Genomic DNA, 27,412 nt, shown 5'->3' on the forward strand with positions numbered 1-27,412 from the left:
CAATGCAGCGCACGATGGGAAGGTTACGTGTAATGCCGTGGAGTATACAACGGCTTTCCTATATTCTGATTGACTGTATTTTCTATGGCATGATATAAATTACAGTATTCTGCTCTAACTTAACATAAATTCCTTTCATCAAGTTTCATCCTGATTAATTCCTTATGCTACAGTTTGTTCAAAACATTTTTATTTTATTACGATGGATCGTCTCACACGCCACCCAAGCTTGCATTGTGAAGCGATTTGTCCGCTTGGTCAGTCAATAGAGACCAATAGAGCGGTAACAGGTCTTTTAACTATAGACAGATAGACCTTCAAGGTCTTCAAGTAAATAGAAGAGTCCCTTAATGAAAAAAATGAAACGGACCAATTACAGCTTTAATCGACAAACTGTACTTCTTTGATGACAATCAAAGCGACAACTGACTGAAAGGCCAAAGTTTTAATGAACCACAAATAGGTATATGACCCCCCAGAATAACTATTAAACGACAGTTTGTCATTTCAAATCATTTAAATTGACAGAGGGCCAAAATACATCTGGCTAAAAGATGATGTCACCCAAGCTAGAAGCAGCCGAAATCATAATGGGCAAGACCCAAACAGATGAAATTGTAACTGGGAGATTTGTGTCTTGACCGTGCACAATGTGGGATCGAAATGTGCTTATAGAGGAGAGGAGCGGAGAGAAACTGGTTACTTTCTCCGTCTTGGCCTTAAACCCTCTTAAGACAAGAGCTTTCGTGTGTGGCAAACGTGAGTAAATTAATCAAATTCCTGTCATTTCCATCTACAGGTTTTTCAGCTACTGCTATTTGTGTTGGAGTTGCCGTGGTACTCGCCATTTTAGTGGCAGCAGTTTTTGGAGTATCTGCAATGAAGAAGTGGAAGCCTCGTTCACCTGGTGGCGTGAAAGTATACGCAACTCGACCTGGAATAACTATTAGGATATTCCCCGCAACACCAAAAGAACCTCGCAGAGAGGCGTCCTTTAATAATGAGATAGTGACAGCGCCAAGTAGCCTAGTTCCTCCTAAGGCCTCGCCGAGGTTTCGAGGTCTAAGTTCTTGGATAAAATGGTGAAAGGAATGGCCTGGTTATGGCAAGTGTAGTGAAAAGCGAGGAAAAGCGAGCGTGTTGTAAATCGGCAAAGGGAGGTCAGACCGTCTGGAAAAGGCGACTCTGTAAGCATAAAGGAACAGATGAATCAATGCCATACAAGTATAATGCAATAAAGAACTAGCGGCTTTTGCCAAACTAAGAAACGAGTCGCTGATAACAGACGTAACTGTTTGTTGTTAATTAAAAGAATTAATCAATATATTTACTATGCTTCTAAAGCAAAACAAAAATTTCAGAGGTAAATGTCTCTGAAAACAAACCAAACAAAAACAACAGTTAGAGTTATCGAATTTGGACTGAAAAGCGTTTCTGGCCAGCACCTTTTATTGCTAATGGTTTAACAGCGTGGCAAACAAAACCGAAAAGGGTGTTTTTGATAGTGTTTTAAATAATTATTTTTCAAAAGCGTAAAAGATATGTTAATGTTGACTCAGATTGTCAAGAACTTACAGAGCACACAAACAAATCCTGACTACACTGCATATCAACGATGTATTTAGTTTAGACTTATTTAATGAGAAACCTCAACCTTGTCAATGGTCTAACGCAAAGCGCCGCTGATCAATCATCAATTGCTAACAGGTGTTGTCTCGGTCAAGACAAACGCATTTCTAATGTATTTTAAACCTGGTTCTTTACAGGGGTCTGAAGGGGTAACTGAGATGAGAACTGGGATTTGCTTATTTATCTTCTCTGGAAAAAAGTGGGATTTTGGTCATAGGGACTGGGAATCACAAACAAAAATTGGGAATGGGACTGAGAATTGGGCAAAATATGGGCTTGGAAATGGGATTTGGGCAACATTTGGGCTGGGATTCTGAACCAACTGTTAGTCTCAATTGTACTGGTTCAGTGGAAAATCGAACCTCTACATAACAAAGTCCCTGGTATAACGAACGATAGTCTTCGCCCTAGTAATAGTGAAATATACAGAAAAGAACCTCGATTCAACGAAACCTCGTTATCAGGAACATATTTTGCCAGTCCCCTGGCCCTTCGTCATATCGAAGTTTTAGTGTAGTCTAGTCTTTTTTCTTCAACAACGGGCATGTGATTAGAATTCGTCCCTTGACATCTGAATTTGAACATTCTATTTTTCTTCTGCGCATTGAGATAAAAATTAGATACGACCCGGTTTAAAAAAGATACCTATTAAATTTACCAGAGACCCGTACACGAAAATCGTCTACAATCCTAGTTTTCAACAACCATCGGTTGTTCGGATTTGTGTGGTTAGAAAGCCACGTTTCCTAAGCTACGACAATAATAATAATAATAATAATAATAATAATAATAATAATAGATAATAGAACGGTTTTCATTTGAGGTTGAAAAGTAATTGGTTTTTCAACAACTACGCAACTACATTTGTCTTTAAAAAATTCCACGACTTTCTTATCCAATGGTAATAGGACCGAGTGGAGGCCAATTCGGTCTGTAAGCATACTAGTGATTAACAAAATCGGACGACCTCTAAGCGGGAGTCCGATTTGTTAATCACGAGTATGATTACGGACTAAATTGGACGACAAGATGTCCTGTTACCAATTAATCATAACCATTACAATTTCCCATAAAAGTAAAAGTTTCATTTGAAAAAGAGCTTTTGAGGTATTTTAATATCATAATTAAAAGTATGGAGAATAGCTTGCAAAATGGCTGTTAAGTTTCTTTCAAAGCAGCCTCCACAATTTTACAGAGTCAGGCTCCTGAATTGGTCAATCAGTGATTGTAATCAATGTCGTGATTGGTGGATTTAGTGGAGAGGACTTAAAATGATTGGCTCATGTAACTGTCCGATTACAGGTGTCCGATTACAGCCAACTGTCCGATTACACTGTCCTATCCGGCACAAATTTGCAGATTAATTAGAGCAAAATATAGCAGTCTATGCACCAATCACATTTAAGGAAATTGTAATTGTAATTATTAGAAGTGAAATCAAAACCAATCGTGACTCGTTCTCCCACGTTTTCCCGCGCCATGCATCAGGTACATGTAATTACTGCGAGTTTTGATTGGTTCATTGGATTGTCTTTATTCTTTGTATTTGGTTAGTGATTACTTTGGTTTTGATTTTGCGACACTCAAGTGAAAATCGTCCTATTGGTAATTTTAACATTGACAAAGCAATGGATTAAAGTAATTAGAATGATAATTTATTACACTTAATTTTGTATCAACCATTCCTGTATTAAAAAAGAAAACCATCAAGATACATGGATAAGAGAGAAAAGCGGCGAAGCTGAGTCTTGTTTAAGTCCCTTTAAGAGGGAGTGGAGTTTAGACGGAGGGCCGTGTGTCACGTCAGTAACAAGAACGGGCCGAGTTTTTTTTTTCCGTTCATCGGATCAGACCTTACATGCAATTCTCAGCAAACAGCGGAACTCCGAGCCGACCCCTCCTGACCCGCCGTTAGAAACGTACTGGAACAAAGGAGAGTGGCAAAGATGCAGGATAACCCGATTCAACTGACAGACGTCGAGGCTATGGAAGCAGACATGGTATGCAAATAATACTCTCGACCACACATCTTGAAATCAAGCAAGTGATAACAGGACAAGTGATTTCTCGCTTATGGTAACCTTAATGTCTTAAAAAATTATCTGCTGAAACAAGAGGGTCAACAAAAAGATTTTTGTCTTGTCGGGAATCAGGATTAGAGAAAATATAAATCCAGATAAGAAATCTTTCTTAGTACTCACGTGATGTCATTTCGCTGTAGTATAGGAAGGAAGATCTACTTTTTGGTATTTGTTGTGTTTCATACAGCCGATCGATACGCCATGAAGCAACACACACAAAAAAGCTTGTTGCATTTGCTTGTCAAATCATCCACACCAAACATAAAGGTATTTGTTTTCCAGTGATCTCTGTTAGCAGATTAGAGGGGCGGTAGGTTATGGTCAACAAAGTAATGGTACTTTAGTTTTGACGTAAAAGAAAAGCTTTTAAGCCTATTATATTAAATTCCAAACCCAGAGCACATAGAACTGCAGTAAGCAAATTCGGAGAAAAATTCAATAAAAATGGAAGTTATGTAAAGCAAGCAGAGTTTTCAAGCAAGTTATATATGTAAAACAAATTTGACGTTGAGTTATGAGTGGGGAGGGTTTACAATCACTCCTGATACTTTGTTCGCGAGCTACTTCAGTTTTGCCTCTGTGTCAAAACGATTAGAAACTGTATGTATAGCTAGTGATATGGAAGTTGGTTTCACCAATTGCAACATGTTAATTTTCGTGCAAATCAACTATTTTTCATAATCTATAAAACGTTTTGGAACAGGACTCGTTTGGCTAAGGGACCGTTCATTTTTTATAAGGTAAGGGGGGCTGGTGGGATTTGGGGGGGGGGGGGCCATGCGAAAAAAAATGGCTTTCGAGGGGGGGCCATCCCAAAAAAATAAGGGAAAAAGGGGGGGTCACGTGAAATATTTTAGTAAAACTTTAAAATGGCATAATGTTTGAATATCAAAAAAATTGCTATAGAATAAACATAGAAGGCAGGATACAAATTTATTACAAACATTCCTTCTGCTTTAAAAAAACGTTTAGCGACAAAAAGCATTTGTAGCTACTGAAAAGAAGTATTTAACACTGTTATTTTCGAATGCAACTTTCACTGGCACTCATCTTCATCTCCGCTGTCGTCGAGTTCTTCGTCGCCGCTTGTGCTGCTATGGGAGTCTCTTTCACCAATGCTGCAAGAAGCAGCACTGCTTTCCGTCAGTGTACTCTTCAGGGTACATGAAGGTGTAAACATAATCTCTGACTTCCCGCTCAAGGTTGGTGGTGATTCTGCTTCTTGCAGCATTGGTGAAATAATTCCCTTCCAAGAGCTGTGCGATGTATGGCCCATCTCTTCTAAATATCGACGTGGTAACATCCTCAACTTTAAGATACTCTACCGGGACGGCCGTTCTAGGAGGGTACACAAGGCATTGTGGAGGATCATTTCCTAGCGGGTTTCCAACACAGATTCCATAAACTCGTTGGACGTTGTTTTCAGTCCGCTTCCTCTTTCTTTCATTTGACTTTCTGCGGTTTTCTTTTTTCCTTCTCCTTTTGTTGATGTGCTGTTTGAGTATGCCTTTGAATATGCTGTTATAATTGCTCTTCTTATTTTCTAGTGCTTCCATGTCCTGCGTGACCTTCGTCAACTTAGCTTCTGTACATTTGATCTGTTTTACATTAAAACTGTGGGCAAATTCTTCGCCCTGCTTTAAAGCAAGCCCATTGGACTGAAAGAGTGTGGAATCGTGTTCCTTTACATCTTTCAATATGACATTCAACTTTTCCACCATTGCTCTGTGCTCTTTGATGGAGAAGTTCAGTTTTCTTCCATCACTGGGCTTCAACTGGTACCCTTGCATGGAAAACTCACTCGCCCTTTCTGAACAGCCATCCGCACCTAGAAAAATTGCTTCTTTTGCTTGTAAGATGTCAAACTGCCTGGATCGTTCAGCTGTAAACCTTTTCTTAAACGACTCGTCGCTTTCGCCATTATTGCGCATTTTGGAATGAGCCTCTTTCATGATGCTCATGTAGTAATGCGCTCTTTCCCCGATTGGATTAACAATATAAAGAAGAACGAGCATGGAAGTGGCAGGCTGGTTTTATCTGACCCAGAGAGCGTTGCTCTATTTGCAGATAAGTTTATTGTCAAATCGAAGTTTGTGGTGGATTATCTTCAGCATCTTGAAGTGCTGGAATTTAAAAGGAAAAAGAGAGCAGAAGAAAAGGCAAAGTTAAGTAGGGAGGAGGATTATCCTTGGACTGAGTTGTGCGAAGATCTAACCAAGCTTAAAAAGCTACGTGTTCCAGAACTAAACAAGTACTCAAACCACCACGGGCTGAAGCAGCATTTGAAAAGCAGCAAGAGTGAGAAAGTAAAGGCAATTGTAAGACATTCATGCTTGCAGCAGAAGAGTCCTCTCAGAGCTGGCCCACCAACACTGAGAAATGCCAGGACATTGACACAAAATGACAACAGGGCAAGTGCTGACAGCAGTGAAACAGATGAAAGTGACAATGATGAGTATGACAGTGATGCCATTGACTCTGGGGGAGAAGATGACTCAAGTGACATCACTCTTGCATTCATCAATTCAGATGAGGAAGATGCCGATTAGAGGCCAAATGCCACACGCTCAGGGCGAGCCATAACTAGGAGATCCTAAATTGACTTCTCTTTCTTTTGATTTGTTTTTTAAACAACAGCTCTCTGTCGTATAGAGATTGTAAATATTGTCTTCATAGTGAGCACAATAACGTGAAGTAGGGGGATAAAAGAGAAATATTAAAAAAGTTGAAATCTAAATATTGTTTGTTCAACTTTTTTTTTTTTGGGGGGGGGGGTCATCCCAAAAAAATGTCCGCTATAAGGGGGGGCCATGTGAAAAAATTGGTAAGCTGAGGGGGGTCATGCGATTTTTAAATGGGGTTTCCCAAATCCCACCAGCCCCCCCTCCCTCATAAAAAATGAACGGTCCCTAAACGATAAGCAAAAGGTAACTTCAATTGGATGAGGCCTATTTGGATTCTCCATTCTCGCTCCCCGTTCTTTAAGTTTAAGTGGCATGCCTGAAAACTAACTAGTTGTAGCTAAGTGCATCAACCGCTACAAACATTCATTTATTAGAGTCCCAAAATCCCAACGCCGTCGAGTGACATATACTACTACAGGTATTTTAGGGGAGTACCCCCCACAGGAGCTCTGCAGTCAAAATCTGCGGATTAAGAAAGAGATGAGACTCCAGTGACAGGGCTCTTGAAAGTCACGAAATGATTTTATCCATATCCTATCGATGTGACTGAAGAAAAAACGGTTTTAGAAGAAGTAAACGTGCTTTCGTTGCTTAGTTCCAAAACAACAACAAGTCTAAAAACTTTGGTGGGTTTACAATCTAGCATCCCAAATTATTACAACCCGGGCTTAAATCCCGCCTATGCAGGTGTTTCGCTTAGAACACTTTCATGACATCTTGAATCTTATGTCGAGACTAAGAAAGTCGAGCAAAAGATATCGGAAATAGCATATACCCAAATTCAGCCAAATGATATATTTAGCCCCATTACAAATTTCCTAGCAGCTAAATTTCTCGGGACATGACTTAAGTGATCGGTAGAATTCTTCTGGCTAAAGTTTCATTAACATCTACGTGAGATCGCTATCCCCCGGGACATTTTTTTGGGCTGAATCCACTGTTATCTTACACGGTAAAAGTAAGTCGTAGAGGTACTTTTAAAGTTAAGACTCAAAAGGAAGCCGTAATAATTGAGCATAAATGAACTTTCTGGGCTGAAACCCAATCGGGATATATATCCGGCCTTCAGGCCAGGCGTTCAAGTCTGTGGACATACAGCGTCAATCACACCTCGCGCACCTTTATCACTAACTGACAGTTACGTCATTCTTAATATGTTTTTGATTAGCTCTAACTCTGTAGCGTGTAGAACTGATGTGACTGCTGTCAAATTGCGGTTTAATGGAACGAATTTAAAAACTCCTGGTATTTCTGTTAAAAAAGTCCTTTTTGGCACAACTCTGACCGCACGCTTTTTGCTCTGAGCAAACTCGTTATCCCTCTCTTTAAAACGAACTGAGTGTTTTCGACAGTGCACTCAGCACCGTATTTCAAAATTCTGTAAAACCGGTCTGTTTATTATGAAGACCGTGAAATGGATCTACGGGCAACCTAAACAGAGTTTGACATACCTAAAATTGTCACAGTTCAAGACATTTGTTCCACAATCTTCGATAAAAGCTCGAGAACGAGTTCATTGCAGTCAGGCCAGCTAAAGTTGGTCAACGTAAGAATATTGCATTCACACAATCCCCAAGAAAGACTAAACAATCTTTTCATTTTGGATTAAGAAAGAAAAAGAAGCTTCTTAAAATCTCCTCGGCAGCTTTGAAGTTCGACTTTTCGTCATCTTTGATGTCGAATCAAATAATCTCTTTAAAAATAATAACAATAACAAAGAGCTTAATGGCAAACTCGCGATGACAAACTTTGCAAAACGACTGCCGGAGATCTGAGATAAGCAAAAGTATATTAAAAATACAATAAAGGACTTGATTCTTAATTGAGGTTAAAAAGCGTGCTATTTTTGGCATTACAAGACATGTCAACTTGTTGATGGTCACCCTGTCAAACATATAAAACGGAAAATAGAGAAAGCTCTTGTGCGCTGCTAGTTGGTGATTGAGTTAAGGTGTACATTTCGCTTGATCCGCTGAAATCCAGTAACCACGAGTGTCGCATTATATGACGCGATGTTTGAAATTCTATTTTGTCGCTGTCAACTTGAAGACAATTAGAATTTTAAATTTTGTCCTTCGCCCTGTGGTGGTCTCTAGAAACAATCTGCCTAATTTGTTTGCATAGGTGAAAGAAGTTATTTTTGAGTTTAATCGTGGAGATCGAGTTTCTGTGACCTTCTCTGCGACATGAAGTCTCTGGAGGCAGCGATTCTTATGGCCAGATGGTTTGCAAGGAGTCAATAAGCCTAGAATTCCCCACGAATCGCCGAATATCCAGAGATGCATGTTCATTTCCTTCTCATTCTTGCCGTGATCAGCTTGAGTAAGTACTGACTCATTCAAATGGTGATTTCGCTTTGAGAGTGTGCTTCTTTGACTTCCATAGGTTATCATAATCTTCGAGCTCCTACGCATAGATAACACACTAGAACGTAACGCTGCGAACAGGTTTCGAAGAGGTCACAAAATTATTGATCAGCTGAGTTTATTAGAGTTATAACGCATCAGTCGTTAATTAAACTGAAACTCCGTTTCTTTGTTTCAAACAAGCACGCTTTTGACAACACCATGTGTTGCTTAGCTATAGTTAACGCTTTTGGAATTTCGTAGGCAAACAATGGTTTTAAAATTACAACAACACAGTGATCTTGCTTGGTATGACCTTACACGGAGTCAACTGAGAAATCTCCGAGTTCTTGAGCACATCTGACTGAAATACAGTAGTTCAAGATCTTCTCAGTAGTAACACGAACATCGAAGAGCTGGAAAGTTTTCAACATATGGCCACTTAGGCCAGTTTCAGATAAATCGCTATTTCTCACGCTTTTGTTCCTTTGAGAGAGTCATTTGCGGTCTGTGAGTGTTTCAAACAGATAAAAACAGGAAATAGTAACGTTTTCCTGTTTCCCGGACTTTTTTTCGCCCAGGATAAACGAATGAATACGTTCTACTTACTGGATGAAATAGGGCAAAAGATTTAGGGTTTATCTCCTGCCAAAAATACCGAAATTTGACTGTTTGACCAAGAACGTGATATCGGACAATAAGACACGGGGTTTAGGCAAATCAAAACTTACTCTGGTGCCATTCAGACTCTGCTAGGTAATGGCAAATGGGAACAGCTATCTCGTTCACCGTTGCTAAAATGCTCTCAGCATTTCCCTTTACACTTTTGTTTAATTTGCGTCAAAACGCCATCTTCAAGAGAAGCACTTAGCTGTATTTATCTCTCACGAAGACTCCAAGCTTTTTGTTTAACATAAATCCTGGCATATTTAAAACCTTAGTGATTGTCATAGTTCAAAACAGTAACGGGGATCTCATTTCTTTTCATAGACGTGGGTAGTGAGACTGGCGGAGTATTTGGCTGTCTTAGCTAACTGCCGTCTTCAAGTCTGCAGTTAAATGGCCTATAAACTATGTTCACATGTTCACTGATTGAGAATCGAGTATTACAGGCACTCCTACTGCTCTGACGAAATAGGTTGTGTAAGTTGAATCGAAAATGAGGTTTCCTTTACTCATGTTTGCGGCTGTTTGGCGCCTTGAGAATTTTTGTCAATAATCGATAAAGGAAATGTCCCGACCTCTAAATACAGTCGTTTAACGCTGCATTTTATCGGGAGAAAAATATATAACTTCGATATCACGTATTTATTCTTTAATTTCTCCTTTAGGATAAACTTAATTCACTTATTAAGATGATAGGCGATGGATATATAATAAAGAAAATCGATTAATCAATTAATTAACAGAAGAATGGTGTGCCAAGAAAATATCAGAACCGACAATAAACGAATCGTGCGACAGTCAGTAAAGGGAATATATTATTCAATCCAGTGAAGGGTCTGTTAGAACATTAACACACCGATATGAGTCGTTTCGGTTGATAGACAAGGTACATTTTTAATTTTCTCAAACTGACTCAAGACTGTAGGTAGTCCATCCTTCTTTCCAATTCCCTTTTCTACCTTCAAACAGGAAAAAAGTAATGCTCGAAATTTTCCAGCGATTTTTAATCTTTTAACAAAGCAAAGATTTGCAAAAATATTATTCTTTGAGCTTCCTAATTCTCATCACCTTCCTACTTCTATCTGTTATGATGCTATAAAGAACTTAGAGAATGATCGTTACACAAGATTTTTAAAAGAATTGCGTGTGAGCAGCATTAAGACATGTAAGGAAGATTTTAGTTGGCAAAAGAAAACGACAACTTAGTGGAACCGCAAAGCCGATTATCTGACAGCTGTCGGCGACTCTTGCGGAAACAATGTTATCATTTTTTTTGGTAAATGCTTGACCTTAAAAAATTATAATAAAATAAAAATAAATTAAACATCCTCTAGATAATTGACCTGACTTCTGCCTTTTAGTTTATTATCGTGCCCTCGATAATTTTAATTATCGAGAGTTGACTTGAATGAATAGCATTTCTGTTTTAAAAACAAATACCTGTTCACCTTAACTTGGGAATTCTTCTGTAAATAATGGGCAGATAGGCTACAGTAACCTGTAATATAAGACGGTGTGGATGGGCTTTAACTGATAGTGGAATATCGGTGAAAAATTTAACTGCCAGCCGAAAAATGACGGGCTTGTTTAACTGATAGCTGACATCTGAGATTGATAATAAAAATCCACTGATAAATAAGAAAGGGGCTGAAATTGTAATTGATAGATGAGAAATAGCCAAAAATTTAACTGTGTGCGGGGAAGGGGGCGGGGGGTTGGAAACCCAGGCAATAGTCTTCTTGGTTTGTTCACATGGAATGGGAGAGATGAAAGAATTTACACCTGTTGGGATCTTGGGACAATTTAAGCCTTGTGTTTTTGTTTCAGACTGAAAGGTTTTCTCGTTCATGCACCGGATATAAATAACGCAAAATACTAAAAACAGACGAAAAGAAACAATACTGGATCCACCTACAATGGCTCACAAGACTGATGTTTTGTCATTGTCATTTGTTTTGTCATGATCGAAATAACCAGAAACTTCTCTTCACGAAATACACAAGTAATATCTTTGGCTATAAATACATGTATAGTTAATTTTCCTTGGTTCGCGGATGAGAGAATATTCGTTTCCTAACTAGCTGAAGATGTGGTGTGATGTTTAATAATTCTTTTTTCCTTTTATATAGAAAAACAAACAAACAATACGTGACGCAACTCAGTCACTCTTTCAACATGCTCTGCGGTGTAATTTACAGTAATCCGCGAAGTCATTTGTTTATTCTCTGTTCTCCATACCACCATCATCACTTGTTAAGTGGCCCACTTTTTCTCACCTTATCCACAACTTTTTTTGTGTGTTGACAGTGAAAAGAGCCTCTGCAAACTGTTCAAAAAATAACACAGCAGGCGAAAACAGTCAAATTGAGATGAATGCCCAGAAGGGCGAACTCGCAAGTCCTGGCTATCCAGAATTCTTCACTGACGATATTCAATGCACGTGGTATATCTACGTGGCAAGAAAATACTCTATTGAACTGGAATTTATATTCTTCGACTTTGGAAACTCGCAGCCATGCTCTACGACGGAGGACGAAAGTTATCTAGAAGTGCGTGACGGCGTGCACCGTGACAGTCAGCAGCTTGGATTGTTTTGTGGTCACGCAAGACCTGAGAAGATTTCTACTATTGGAAGTCAAATGCGGGTGAGCTTCAAAGCAAGTCGATATAGGTCAGTGAAGTTCAAAGCGACATACAGAGCTGTGAGAGGTGAGGCTGATTGATTTTACGTGACATGGGCTCATGTCACGATTTACAGATTTCCCTTACAAGCACTGTTTTGTATGTGTGAACCTGAATAAGATGTTGTGGCAAAGTTTAGGAGCGTAGCATTTTTGAAGTTCAAGTTCACTGTCAGGAAGTAATATTTCATTAACATTTATATTTCATTAACATTTTTATACTGACATTAGCAGCAGTATACAAAACAATGACTGGTCTTCAGATTTCTTTAATCTAGGTAGAGGTCTGCGTCAAGGCTGTCCCCTGTCCCCTTACCTTCTTATTTTAATATGCGCTGAAATCCTGGGGGTAGCAGTAAGACGAGATAAATTAATTCGTGGTATTCAAATTTCGGACAATGAATGCAAAATAAGCCTGTATGCTGATGATACCACGCTTATATTGGACGGTACAAAGTCCTCAATTGAAAGATCCTTTTTGCTACTTAAGAGCAGCTTCGCCTAAATATCAACTTGACTTGGAAATAGCGAAAAAATCGAATTTCTTCAAACTCGCCCACAATGAAGCCCTACGGGCACTAGTTACAAAAATATCGTTTTAAGTTCGATAAATCAAACATTTTTTTTTTCCTCAATTTTTTCGTTTCGATGCCCCAAATCGGCCAAAATCCATCGAAAATGAGCGGCATATTCAGAGGCTCGTAAACTCAAAAGCAAAAATCTTCATTACAAACTGATTGCACATCGTATTTGTACTTCCTTTCTTGTCTATTTAGAGCTAAATAGATCGTGATTTGATTAGAACTTAAATATTTGACTTATTTTTTAAGTTAATGACCCAAGACAGCTTTACAAGAGGTCTACATTTAGCCTATTTTCAAATGCTAAAAAGGCGTTCTGGTACACGGTATTTCCCAAAATGACTAGTTTGGTCTGAAAGAGCATTGTTTCTTCTTTAAATTAGTGAAATAAAATTTTTGGGTAAATAAAATCGCGAGCGCTGAGATAGCGAACTAAATACAGCACTTCTTCCTGAAAACTTGACCTTTGACCCGAGTGTAACGAAACCAATTAATGCAAGAAAAACCCGGAAGAAAAGCAAACGCTTCGTTATTTTGAAACAATTTCTAGTGATATCTCTCCGAAACCATGATTGCAAGAAACTATTTCCAGCTATGAAATCTTGCAGGGTCAAAGAAGGAGCTAAAGGGCGCATTTTGACACAATAACTTTGTTTGCTGACAATTGAATTGCAGTCAATTCCAGTGAAATTTGTAAACTTGAAGTATGTTAGCCGATACTTACCTGAATGTTTATATTAATAGAAGAGTCGTCTTCTTGGATCAACCTTCAAAAGAAGCTGGATCCAGATTTGGAAACCTCTAAAAGAAGAAATGTTAATGTTCCGTGACCTGCCCGCTGCTATAAATTAGCTTAAATTCCATGCACATGCCGACCGCATGTTTGTCGTAAAACTCACTTAACTCCTCTGACAGTTTCCATGGGCAACCCCAAAATAAACAATCCCCAAAAATGTAAAGTGAAATTGGCTGTCTTCATGAACAGTTATAGAAGCTAGAGTCACGTTCCATTACCTTTTAAAAGGGCTTGATTCTAAGTTGTTCACTCAGTAGTTACTGTCACGTTCGCATACTGCGTAGTATCGGTCGTGCACACTGAGTAAGTTTCCCATACACAGTCTTGTACGCGTTTGTCTATTGAATCAAAAGTCAAATACTGCGCTTGTGCAGCCTGTGGATAAATGACAAACTTTCAGATATATTTAACACTATTTTGTAACTAGACCCAAAAAAAAGAGTCACAATGAAAAGCCCAAACAAGTGTCTGCAGTCTGCACGGTCTGCACTGTTTTGGCGTGACCGATTCGCGGCATTCGAACGTGAGAGTAGTGAACAAAGTCGACGCAAACAAATAAAATCAAGCACTTTTTAAAGGTAATGGAACTTGACTCTAGCTTCTAACTGTTCATGAAGACAGCCAATTTCACTTTACATTTTTGGGAATTGTTTATCTTGGGGTTGCCCATGGAAACTGTCAGTGGAGTTCAGTTGGTTTTACGACAAACATGCGGTTGGCATGTGCATGGAATTTATAACATCGGGCAGGTCACGGAATATTAAACATTTCTTCTTTTAAAGGTTTCCAAATCTGGGTCCAGCTTCTTTTGAAGGTTACTCCTAGAAGACGACTCTTCTATAAATATAAATATTCAGGTAAGTATCGACTAACATACTTCAAGTTTGCAAATTTCACTGGAATTCGTTAACGATCATTGACTTCAATTGTCAGCAAACAAAGTTATTGTGTCAAAATGCGCCCTTTAGCTCCTTCTTTGACCCTGCAAGATTTCATAGCTGGAAATAGTTTCTTGCAATCATGGTTTCGGAGAGATATCACTAGAAATTGTTTCAAAATAACGAAGCGTTTGCTTTTCTTCCGGGTTTTCTTGCACTAATCGGTTTCGTTACGCTCGGGTCAAAGGTCAAGTTTTCAGGAAGAAGTGCTGTATTTAGTTCGCTATCTCAGCGCTCGCGATTTTATTTACCCAAAAATTTTATTTCACTAATTTGAAGAAGAAACAATGCTCTTTCAGACCAAACTAGTCATTTTGGGAAATACCGTGTACCAGAACGCCTTTTTAGCATTTGAAAATAGGCTAAATGTAGACCTCTTGTAAAGCTGTCTTGGGTCGTTAATTTAAAAAATAAGTCAAATATTTAAGTTCTAATCAAATCACGATCTATTTAGCTCTAAATAGACAAGAAAGGAAGTACAAATACGACGTGCAATCAGTTTGTAATGAAGATTTTTGCTTTTGAGTTTACGAGCCTCTGAATATGCCGCTCATTTTCGATGGATTTTGGCCGATTTGGGGCATCGAAACGAAAAAATTGCGGAAAAAAATACTTTTTGATTTATCGAACTTAAAACGATATTTTTGTAACTAGTGCCCGTAGGGCTTCATTGTGGGCGAGTTTGAAGAAATTCGATTTTTTCGCTATTTCCAAGTCTAGTTGATATTTAGGCGAAGCTGTTCTTAATATCTTCGTCAAATTGTCAGGCCTAAAAGTCAACTACGAGAAGACCGAGGCACTCTGGATTGGATCTTTTAAAAACCGAACGGATAAACTAGAAATAAATCAAAACATCAAGTGGAGTTCTCGGAAGGTCAAAGCCCTTGGAGTATGGTTTTCGATTAGCAAGGAAGAAGCTGTCATGCCAAATTACCAGGAAAAGAAGGGAAAAATCTCTAAAATCTTAAGTTGCTGGCAGCTCAGAAGATTAACTCTCCTAGGGAAAGTTACGGTTATTAAAAGCTTAGCTGCATCTCAGCTTGTTTACATCATGTCATCTTTGCCATCTTCGCAATCTTATCTGAAAGAAATACATCAACTTCTGTACAATTTTCTGTGGGATGGGAGAGGGATAAAATTAAACGAAGTGTGATGTTAAACGAATGTAAAGATGGTGGATTAAAAATGTTAGACATTCGATCCTTCAATCATGCTCTGAAATCAAAATGAGTAAAGAAGTATCTTGATGACAACAATCAAGCAAAATGGAAACTATTTTTTTGACTTTTTTTATTGAACAACACGACGGTGAATTACTTCTGACTGGTAATTTGAAGCAAGCTGATGTAGCTGGTTTAAACATTCAGGACTCTTTTACCAAGGAAGTAATCGAAATCTGGTCAAATTTAATCCATGAAGAAAACCCAACACACTTCGGCAATGCGCCGATTTGGTACAACTCCCTTAAAAGAATTGAAAACCGGCCAATCTTTTATTCTGATTGGTCTCGTGCGGGAGTTAATCAGGCCAAAGACTTGCTAGATCAAAAGTTTGACTTTTTAAAGTATAAGGGTTTTAAAACTCGCTACAAAGTTAATACTACTTTTTTAAAGTACTATGGTGTAGTCTCCGCCCTGGCAAAAGTAAAAAAGTGTTTTCAGGACCAGGCTACGATGAACTCTGAAGACCAACTTACTCGTAGTCAAAAGTTACTATCGTCCTCAAGCTTTTACAATGAGGCGTATAAGTTAATTGTCAAAGGAATCACTTCATCACCTGATAAAAGCCAAAGTAAATGGATAGCTGACTGCGAAAATTACGAAAACTTTATAGAATGGGATAAGTCATAATTTTGCCTTTCTATTGCACGAAAGAAACCAAACCTCAGACTTTCCAATTTAAGCTTCTTCACAGAAGAATTGCAACGATTGATTATCTCTATAAAATAGGTATCTCTTTAACAGACATATGTACTTTCTGTGAACAAAAAAAAAGAAAGCCTGATTCATCTCTTCTGGGACTGTGAATTCGTTCAAACCATTTGCAAACATCCAACACTGGTTGATACAGCATCAGATAAAGCCACAGAACTTTTCTTTGACCCTACCATCTACCTGGGACTAGTTGATAGTACAGAGGATATATACTTCTACACCATGCACCTCTAATTGGCAGATATCACATTTATTCATCGAAAATAAAGAATACCCTCCCGAATTTACAAGTATTTTCACAAACTTTCCTTAAGTTTCAGGAAATCGAAAAATGTTATGCTTATAAGACAAACACTGTTAAGAAATACAATTCGAAATGGAATCTATTCAAATGAACTGTGACTTCAATCCACTTTTTTTTTTGCAGCTCCCCTTTTGCCATTCAATTCTCTTTCTAATTTTACTCTTTATTTTTCCAAAACCTTACACCTGGACTGGCGGCCTCCTTAGTAGCTTGTGTTCTTTTGTGTCCTTGTTCCTTTTCCCTTTTCTCTGTTGTTTCTTATCTTGTACACGCTTCTTATCATGAGCATGCTCCCCCAAATCTAGACACAATATTTCAGATCAACAAGAAACAAAATCATTAAGTCGTTAAAAAGTGTGCACCAGCATTATGTAACAGCATGTGGTAACTAGTAAGGTAGAAATCCAAGAGGTTATTGTAACTCTAACTCTATTGTAACTCTAACTCTAAGAGCGTTTACTCGGGCTTCGTACCACAGTATCAAATCGTATTATACGAAAACGCGTATTGGACACAATAAAAGCAAATTAAAGAATCAGGATATTTTAGCACAAGGGTTCCCTTAGATATTTACTATTCAAGTTGCTTCGTTGAGTATCCTCCTCATCCTATCGCAAGTTGTGAGTTTAAACCATTTTGGTTCAAGAATGAAGCACAGCTGTCTACGCATTGATGGAGAAGTTGTTTGCAAAGAATTTTCGAGGTCTTTGTACAACTTATGGCGATTACTTTGTACATGCTAGCAGAAATTGTACGAAGTTTGTTTCCTGGTCGTGGCGATCCCAGTAAATTGTGGAGCTGAACATCTTTGCCGTGTTGGGATCTTAAACCCTTTTTAAGAGTCATATCTCCTTTAGACAGCGAATAATCCCTTTCGAGAGAGCCAAAACGAATCATGATAAACTCCTTCGGGAAAATAATAGCCCTGTGACTAGGCTCCAATTGCATTGCACATAATTTGCATAAACTTTCAAGTTGTGTATTTTGCGGATAACTTCCAAGAATTTGCGACCCTTAACGCAGTTTATGAAGAAATATTCAAGCTACATATTTTTGTTGAATCAAGGCAGAAGTATTTTTAATCAAAGGCTCCTGTGAGCAGCTCATGGATGAATGTTTCCTTTTGTCTGTTTCAAAACGAGTCTCCATGCGAAACCTTTCACATAAAAATGAGTTAATGAACCTGTAGGCGGAAGTCATATGAATGGTTTTGTACTTAGACTCGTTTTGACAAAGAGGCAAATGGCAACTCGGAAATGGCCTATTGGATGAATGAAGAAAACGTAGTTGAATTCAAAGAGAAGAGGAATTGATCATTGTAGAGCTGTTCTTGGTACTGCAGTGGAAAACAGGAAAAGAAACATCAGTTGGTCAAATGTGATGGATAGGTTTTGATGTCTAAATATGGTTGTTTATTAACACATATCCTTTAGGTGGTTGAATTCGTTCTCTGGTAAAATCGTTTTAAAATAAATAATTATTTATTACATGTTTGAAATAGATTTCAACAGCTAGAGTACAACAACAAAAATCAAGTTGAACACTGCTTTTATTAGGACCATTTTCTTTCTTTTTAAGTCCACTGAAATACTGAGTACCATAATGTAGCACATAAAAGCTAAGAGGATACATTGTAGCCAACAGACTCCTATACATGCAGATCAGATTATACATTTTTTGGCTGAGTTGTAAATAACATAATCCCTTTACAGCATCAGGACACACATGTAGTAGAAGTACAGCATGATAACCATTTTAAGAATTGAATGAAAATTCAACAGGTATAACCTGAAACAGTTAGGATAGCTTATACTTCAAATAAACATTGCAAGATTTGTATTTAATTAATAGAGAGAGATTAACATATTCTATTTTTGTGTTCCTTTATGATTGAGTCTAGTATTTTCCTAATGCCTGATGTATTTACCGTGTTTTTAAATAAAGATGATGATGATGATGATGATGATGATTTTCCTTTAATTGTAGTCCTAATATAAAAGACTGATGTTTCTCAACATGTATATGTTCATGTATATGAACACGATATGGAGCTGCTAACTTTACGTTGAAGGTGTATTTCTGTATTCCACTGTAAAGCTGTAGGTTCTGAATTAAGTTTTGACAGGTGTAGTGAGTTGAGGTGGATTTCACTTGTCGACATTCTTAATTTTAAGAAACCTACATGGACAAAGTTCCAAAGTGTTTCCAACTCCGTAATTATACTGTAAATCCTCGAATTAGCACAACCACCGCCCCCACTTCATTAAGTGCCCCCCTCAGTCAAATAAGCGCCCCCTCGTCTTTTCCTAAATATGAAATAAGCGCCCCGGGCGCTAATTCAAGGATTTACGGCGTGCAGTTTGAAGAGCCATTTTATGTACTTGTAACCAATGTCTTTTGCAAAGAATGAGTTTCGACAGCTCAAGTGGCAGCTAACACAAGTGTTAAAAGCATCTTATTCCCTTCCTAAGTAGGAGTGTTCCACATTTATCTGTAATTCTCAGATTAATTCCATGAAGTCTTAAGGGTGACTTGTGTTGTTAAAACCGGTTTCTATGAAGTCTTTAGCTATTATTTTTGGCAGCTGATAAACACATATAGCATTAGTAATGGTGTTGTTACTATTAACATCTGCTTACTGTCGCTTGCATATTATAGTATACTGTAGTTGTTACCACAGTGTTCCTCTGGGTTATTTGCATATGCACAATAGTAGAACTTGCTTCACCTGCAATACACAATAAAGATAATAGTGACATATTTTAAAAGGGTATAAAAATGAATGCAGAAACATTACAGATGTAGATCTTTAATTTGCTGCCCTTTCCCTTGCCTCCGTACCCAACCCCAATAAAAATAGGGTACTTACCTAAATGTGGTGTCCAAGTGATATTTCTTGCTTTTCTGGAAAGGGTTTAAGAAAGAAAATGCTAGTTATGAATGGCATGCTTTCCTTCAAGAAACATTGGAGCTAAAATAATTCCTTTAACCTGAAAAATTTATTCTTATACATAGCATCTCCAAATTCTGGTAGAGTTACATGTAATAATATATTTTGAAACTCTATGAGGACTAGGAGTTTAGGAACATAAAAAGCACACTCAGGAAATTCAAACCATTCTTTGTGTCTGCCAATAAATGTTCTGACTGTTTTCTATATGTGATTCAAATAGTTGCTTGATACCTTTAGATACTTATTTGGTATGTCAAGTTTCACCTTCAGCTAAATTAATTATAATGATCTCGTATGATATACATAGTGAAACATATTCAAACAGCTTTCACGGAAATTTATATAAATGGGCTGATGATCACCCACTGATTGTGCACATAATTTGGGGTACATGATCTATCTGTGTATGGTAGTCAGTAATATACTGGTTAATCAACTGAGTGTATCCTTTGTCTGTTATAAGATATTTCATTAGAGCGTTTTGTTCTGTATTTGCCTACATTAGATCAATATTGAAATCCCCAAGCAGTACAGTTGGAATTGTAGGTTCTATTAATACTGAGTTGTGTAGATGAGTAAGAGCATGAATTAACTGTGAAATTGTAACTTAAGTTTTCGAACGATAGATACCAATGACATGAATATTTGGAATTGGTTGGGTTAAAACCATAACGGTAATTTCTAAATTATTAAAGTTACATCCGTATGGAATTTAATACAATTCAAAACATTAAAAGGTACACAGCAGTTCCATAGAAAGTTCTTATGTTAGACTGGCTAAAGTCTGTAAAGCGTAAATTCCTGAAGCTGATATGCATCATCTCTATCTGACAAGCAAAGTTTTGATTCAACAAAAATGTTGACATCAGTTTTTTGAGTGTTGTACTCACTTCGCACATCATGTATGTGGAGGTGGAGCCAGAGGTGGAGAGATCCAACATTCTGAAACAAGATTGTTTTTGTTTGGGATGAATTGTCGGTCTGTAACACTCTGCCAAAGGAACAAGGCTTGCTTGTGTTCTTAGTCTGCTCATTTCACTTTCAACTTTCTTACTAACCTTTATTTTGAACTCGACGTAAGCTTCTTCAAAGCTATACGAGGCTGGATATATACACGAGGGACTTGTTATCAGCATTTCCAGTACAAACTACAACCATACTACTGATCGATAATATAAATCGCCAACAGACAGAAATCAACTCTGTAAAGGCAACATCTAACAATGACACAAAATGGCGAACGTCAGCTCTTTTGTGTTTAGAAGTGCTTTTTCAGATAACTACTTTCGGAATCGAGCAGTTTCTGAACGAAAGAATCTAATATTACTAGTACGCAAAAGTGCTCTCATAGACATAGTTTTTAAAGAAAAAAACGATACAACAAGAAGACTTACCTTAGCTTCCATACAACACGGCATTCATTTCATTCCTCCTCCGAGTGATATTAAAACATTTTTAAACGATTCCGTCGATTCGTCCTCGGACCACGGTCGATAGACATTGTAGCTTTCAAGATTTCCATGCAAGGATCGTCGATTTGTCGTAGCAAGTGTTCCTTAGCGTAAAAAGTTTCCATTTTTCAACCCACGAAGGAATCCCTGTTTACAGATCGAACAAAAACCCATCTCCGACCTCCGTGCCATGTTCCGCCATGTTGTTAAACAAAAATTTACGCCTTTCTAGTACCCCCATAAAACCAATCACACATATCCCCAGTAGTCCTTGAGACAAAAACAATACCTAGCAGGGGAGGTAGGAGAAAAATGCTTAATCCGGATTTAATGAATAACTTAATCAGAATGGAGTGAATGAGTGAGTGAGTGCCATTGGACTGCCTACTAAGCTCATGGATGACGTAAATTACGTCATCCATGGGCTAAAAGGACTCTCATTTATAAGGGAAGATGCGGCATTCTGTTTTGCTATTTATTTTGGTTTCATGCTCGTCTAGTTCATGTCACGCAACATGATTTTCTTTTGCAGTCAGAAACAGTTTTCTAAAAGAATAAGAATTGGCAATTGCTAAGACCGCTAAATATATTTGAACAACTAGTGAAATAACTGGCTAAGCTATCGTTAATGCAGATTTTCCTTAGGACTTGACAAGAACATTGGTTCGTCAATAATTCCGCACAATTCCCCGCACAATCGAGGGTTTAATTCTCCCGCACAATGTGCCTCCAAATTCACACGTTATTTTTTTTTCCTGCACCCTACTAGAAAGCCAACTAACTTGGAGGTAAGATATTTAATTCAAGTTACCGAAAGTCTTATCTTTACAACTTTGGAGATCGACATATTTTGCGCGATGCAAGTAACAAGTCGCACGTTTTTAATGAACTACGAGTCCAAAAACGTTTTCGTATTTAGCTCGTTTCATTGCAGTATGATTTGTTTTACTGCAATGTTCTAAATAATAACAGCAGTAGCCACATACCGTCATTGACTGCCTATTTTTTGCCAGTGTTTTCGTAGATTGAACTCATACCGCAATCGGCTCAGTTCAGTGTTATCTCACGAGAACGTTTCGAGCGTGAACATAGCTTACCTGGCTGGCTTTCAAGCAATATAATTCGTGGACCGACCCTTTCTGAAAACGATCGACATCTTTGTATGTGAGATGAATGTATAAGGCGCGATTCTTGCTAAAACGTTCTTCGCAAAACACCGCATTCTGTCACGGAGAGCGAGCTATGTCGCGTTTCTCGTTCCCAGTTTCCATGGTCTACGTATGGAACGCCTAGGACCATGATCCCCCTTTTGGCGACCAAAACGCTAGCACTTTAAGACTCGGGCTTTCCTACGGAAGCCCAAGTAAAAACTATAAAAGGGGTTAATCGTGCCTAAATAATATCATATGCATACAATCGGGGGAAGGGAAAAAGTTTTCTGGAATGTAAGTACTGTAACTATAACCAAGTAAGTAGTAGATAAATGTTGTACTGTAGCATTGTATTGTAAGTATTTTTCATTGTAAGTAGTGTTTTTTGTTTTTTGTTTTTGTTTTCTTTTTTTGGTCTGTTAGAGCATTTATGACTCTCCTGAGCGTGACCAAGTCATATTCTCCGCATTTCTACTTTACGCATACCATAAATAGATTTAAAACGATTCATTTGACTGAAGAAGAGCCAACTCTCTTAGTTATCCTCTCGTGTCCTCTCTCCATTACAGTTAAACGTGTTATAATTAACAATTATTCCACGAGCGCGCGTTGGATATGAGATGATAGATGACTATAATCATCTCATATCCAACAAGCACGAGTGGAATAATTGTTTTATTAAAAACGCTCCCAAATTATAGAAAACTAGACTAAAAGAAAAATAAAAACGCCCCAAATATTCACGCATACGCTTACCATATTTGTAGAGCATGGTATAATGGCTCATAACCCATGATGGCTAAGCCAATGAAAACTTTCGAATTGCATTATCCAATGATCTAGTGGTGGTGGTGGAAGTGGTAGTAGTAGTGGTAGTAGCAGTGACTGTGGCAGTGGCAGTGGCAGTGGCAGTGGCAGTGGCAGTGGTAGTGGCAGTGGCAGTGGCACTGATAGTGACAGGGGCAGTGGCAATGGCAGTGGTAGTGGCAGTGGCAGTGGTAGTGGTAGTGGTTGGTAGTGGCAGTGGCAGTGGCAGTGGCAGTGGCAATACTAGTGGCAGTGGCAGTGGTAGTGGTAGTGATAGTGGCAGTGGCAGTGGCAGTGGCAGTGGCAGTGGCAGTGGCAGTGGCAGTGGCAGTGGCAGTGGCAGTGGCAGTGGCAGTGGCAGTGGCAGTGGCAGTGGTAGTGGTAGTGGTAGTGGTAGTGGTAGTGGTAGTGGTAGTGGTAGTAGTAGTAATAGTAGTAGAAGGAAAGAGATTAATCTAAATGCCTCAGCTGTTAGTTTAGAGTTGGAATTTCCCACTTAATATACAGCGCTTCTTTTATCTTAACTTGAAAACTCAAGGCAGCAGAATCTGGAATCGTGAAAGATTCTGCAGAGCACGAGTCACGACAAGTCCCTGATTACTTCAAGTGCTTGTAAACATGCGAAGCCTCGTCCGACACAAGGTGCTCGCGGAGACGTGTACAAATGTGGCGTGGCCTCGCAAATGTAGCAAGCATTACAGCCAGCACACGTTAATTTATAAGCGACACGCGCACGGAGACTCTGCGGCACGGCACTAACTTGCTATCTACATCAGTTTTGTAATAACGTTTAAACAGCTGTCTTAATTTAATCTGCGCAACTTTAGAGAAAGGGCCAAATAAGGGAGTTTGTAGAAATGTGTAGAAGTTCCATCAGAGCTGACCGGGCCGGTCTGCACGTTTGCAGGATTGACATAAGCGTCGTAAGCGTCCCTGTCCATGACAGCTATGCCATTTCCCTTGTCAGGTTTAAGTATAACTATGTCCTTGTTCTTTCTCAGTTCCTTTAAAATCCTGAAGGTTGATGCGATGAAACATACGAGTGGGCGAGATGAGAGAGATCCACAACCAGTTTTCCCTTTTGCTCCTTGTCAATGGTATTTGCTCATGATAGTAGTGTTTAGTTTCAGGAGGTCCTGGCACTAAACAGTATCAGTTACTAGGGAGTCGGTCAGATGTTCCTATGGAGCTAGGTTGAAATTCATCGTTTGTGATTTATCTTCATTTCTTTTCCATCGCAGATTCTCCACCAATAGTACTTGTTATTGCCGGTGTGTCTACCATTGTTGGTTTAATGATGATCTTGTTGTTATTAACTCTTTACTTGAAAAGAAAGAGAAGAAATTGTGACGAAGAAAACACTAATGAATGTCAAAACCAAGAAAATGAACAGAACCGCCCTAGCGGTGCATCGGCTACACAAGAGGAACACATAGATCTTCAGTTTTCTCCGGTGGTGGAAAGAACAAACACGCGCAAGCAATCATTTTCAGAGCAAGAGTTAGGGACTTCATGCTACAAAAATCAAAGGAAACAATCGCAATCGCACGGCACTTTAGCGCGGGAAAATCTTGCGCCTGTTGTGGAGTAAAGAGTTCATCCAACGAATTGCGGGGAACTAGTGAACAATAGATATTCATCCCCACTGTCTCAGCCTGGGCAGCAAGAGGTGGTGAAGGGAATCCTGATGGCAGACGAAAGTTGAAAGAGAGCGAGAATTATGAACTGTGAGACCTAAATAATTTTACATAAACGTTTCAACACTAACACGCTCGGTCACGAATGATCAAGACTACACGTGATAAACAAGAAAAGTACAACAGCAGGTTCCTACGCGGAATGAGAAAATTCTTCGATAAGAATCCCATCTTCATTTCAATCTTGCTGTCAGCCGATTACTTCATTGATGTTGCTAAGCAACACATTTCGTAAGCTAGATAAGACTGAAAGTAGCGAGTAAGCGCACAGTATTACAAGACTTACAAGAATCGGGATGGCTCAAGTGCTTCATTTTGCAACGAAAAATGGCAAAAGTGCAGATGAATATTATAAATATTACTAAAAGTAAGAATAACCGATAGATGAAAAAAAAAAAAAACATTATATGTTCGCGCCTGGTGTGGTGCAGTCACAAGGAGTGACATTATCTGTAGAGTAGCCTGGCTACACACTTCAAGTCAAGATGGCATGTCTTCTGTAATTTTCTTTTATTGAAAAAAAAAAACAAAAAATGTCCTTACATTTAACACCTTTTGATTAATTTGTTCTTTGAATCCGTACTGTTCGAGTCTGTAAATGAAACCATTCAGTCCGACCACTTGATCGCCATAAATTGTACGGATAGTAGGTCATATTCGTATTCTCGGTATTGAACTGGAACTAGCTTGCAATGGAGGCTCATGGGGCGGAATATCATTAAAAAGAAATTAATGTCATTTGCATTTGAAAAGACTCCCGCATTAACCTCAGTTGCAAGCTAGTTCCAGTCCAATACCGAGAATACGAACATGGCCTATTGAGATTATAGCGCTGAACCTTGAACCTGTGTAATTTAAATCAAACAAATGTCCAGTTATTGGTGAACAATTTTCAATATCGTCCTCAAGTAAGAGTCAAATAAAACTTCTACCTAGAGACATCAGTTATTGTCATAGAAACAGTATAACATATAAAACACACCCTTGAAATTATGTTCAAATGCTGATAACTCAAATGCGAACCACGTAACACTCATTTATGTTATCGGTCTAGAAGGGTTTGAAAGCTGTCATATTATTGTTTAGATCTCTGATTTTTGGCAGCCATGAATTACTTGACCGACACGGTGACATGTTGCTCACGGGGACCCAAGCCCTGGCCGAGATCATTGTGTTATGTTCTTGGGACATTTTACTCTCACGCTATCTCTTTCCTCCCAGGAGTGAGTACAAGCACACTGCTAGGGCGCCTGGACCATATAAAATCTGCAGTGGACTTTCATCTCCCCCGGGGGGGGGGGGGGGGTTGGGAGAGGAGAGGGGTAGCAATACGCGTAGTCACTTCATACTGTTGGAAACGGGATTGGCGCGACTGTTTTGAGCCGCTGGTTTAAGGGAAGCTTTTACCTAAATTTCTTTTACATAACCCTTTTTAACTTTGCAAATAGTCAGCAGTTCAGTTGATACTCCAGCTCATTTTCTAGCTTTTTTTCCCTCGCTAGTTGATTAAAGGTTTAAAATTTAGTTCATTTATTAGCCATACACAGAAAAAAAAGATCTAGTGATGCAACCATGGAGTAACAAAATGTACGCATCTACACACAAAAAATAGTCACCCGAACGGTAGCCGATCAAAACTTGTATTATATCGGGAGAAAACTTGGTACATTTTGTTGACCTGTAAAGCCTCATACCCAATCATAGCAGGGGTTTATATCTCAAAATATAAAAAAAATATTTTCTTTAACACAAAATTCCCGATATTGCGGCATCATGACAACAAAAGCGTCTGTACTCAATATATATTTGCGGGATCATTTCGAGTTCCCTGTCTAATTTATAATAGAAAGGCAAACTATGTTATGCAAAACCTTGACCTTCAAACCATTTCTGGGACACAAGCTTCGAGAGGTAAAACGAATTTTACAATAAATGCTGAAATTCTCGCGCGCTCATTCGATAATTTTCATTGTCAATAAGCGAACAGACTCATGAATTTACAATTTATGCAATGAGCGAGAGCAGACAATTTGTTATTGTAAAAAACAAATTGACGTCAGTTTTTCATTCGCTTGTCCCGTTATTGATCATAAATTTCGTCATAACATTTTCAAAATATTCTGCGGATCCACTCGGCTATCAGCTCGCGGATCCACAGCTACTTTGACAATGTTATGACAAATTCATGATCAATAACAGGACAGACTCATGAAAATTGACGTCAATTTGATAAATTTACTCCTTGTGATGTTTCGCTTCTCTTATTATCTTCAATATGTCTGTGAAATCTGATAATCAATATGTCTGTGAAATCTAATAATCAAGTTAAATATTTAGGACTCATTTTTGATTCCAATTTGAACTGGAAACCATATTTACACGAATTGAGCAAGAAGGTTTCAAGAGGTATTGGAGTACTATCTAAAATTAGATATTATGTAAATAGAAACATATTACATCAATTATATTATTCAATTATCTACCCCTTCCTCACCTATGGTTTATGAATTTGGGGCAATACTTATAGTACTACTCTTAAATCCTTAATAACTCTTCAAAAGAGAGCTATACGTACTATAAGTTTTTCAAAACCAGATGAACACTCTGAGCCTCTTTTTAAGGAATTAGAGATCCTTAAATTAACTGATCTTGTTACCCTTCACAATGCACTCCTCATGTATCACTATTAATTACTATAATCTTCTTCCATCTTC

General features: G+C 38.4%; 1 protein-coding gene and 1 long non-coding RNA gene across 2 annotated transcripts; one reads left to right on the plus strand and one right to left on the minus strand.

The window, feature by feature from the left end:
• Positions 1-8,325: 8,325 nt before the first annotated feature.
• Positions 8,326-25,635, plus strand: LOC110057597 (uncharacterized). The gene is made up of 3 exons (XM_020764190.2): positions 8,326-8,716; positions 11,713-12,114; positions 24,243-25,635. The coding sequence occupies exons 1-3, from the start codon at positions 8,674-8,676 to the stop codon at positions 24,590-24,592; spliced, it is 795 nt and encodes a 264-aa protein (XP_020619849.1). The 5' UTR covers positions 8,326-8,673; the 3' UTR covers positions 24,593-25,635.
• LOC149103286 (uncharacterized) lies at positions 16,769-20,728 on the minus strand. The gene is made up of 3 exons (XR_016202115.1): positions 20,483-20,728; positions 19,509-19,543; positions 16,769-19,367 (listed from the first exon to the last, which is right to left on the minus strand). It is a non-coding gene; the product is annotated as an uncharacterized LOC149103286 (long non-coding RNA).
• Positions 25,636-27,412: the final 1,777 nt, after the last annotated feature.

This window comes from Orbicella faveolata, unplaced genomic scaffold (assembly GCF_042242905.1).
Source record: "Orbicella faveolata isolate gen_17 unplaced genomic scaffold, um_ofav_v1 contig_35, whole genome shotgun sequence".
Classification (NCBI taxonomy): Eukaryota; Metazoa; Cnidaria; class Anthozoa; order Scleractinia; family Merulinidae; genus Orbicella; species Orbicella faveolata.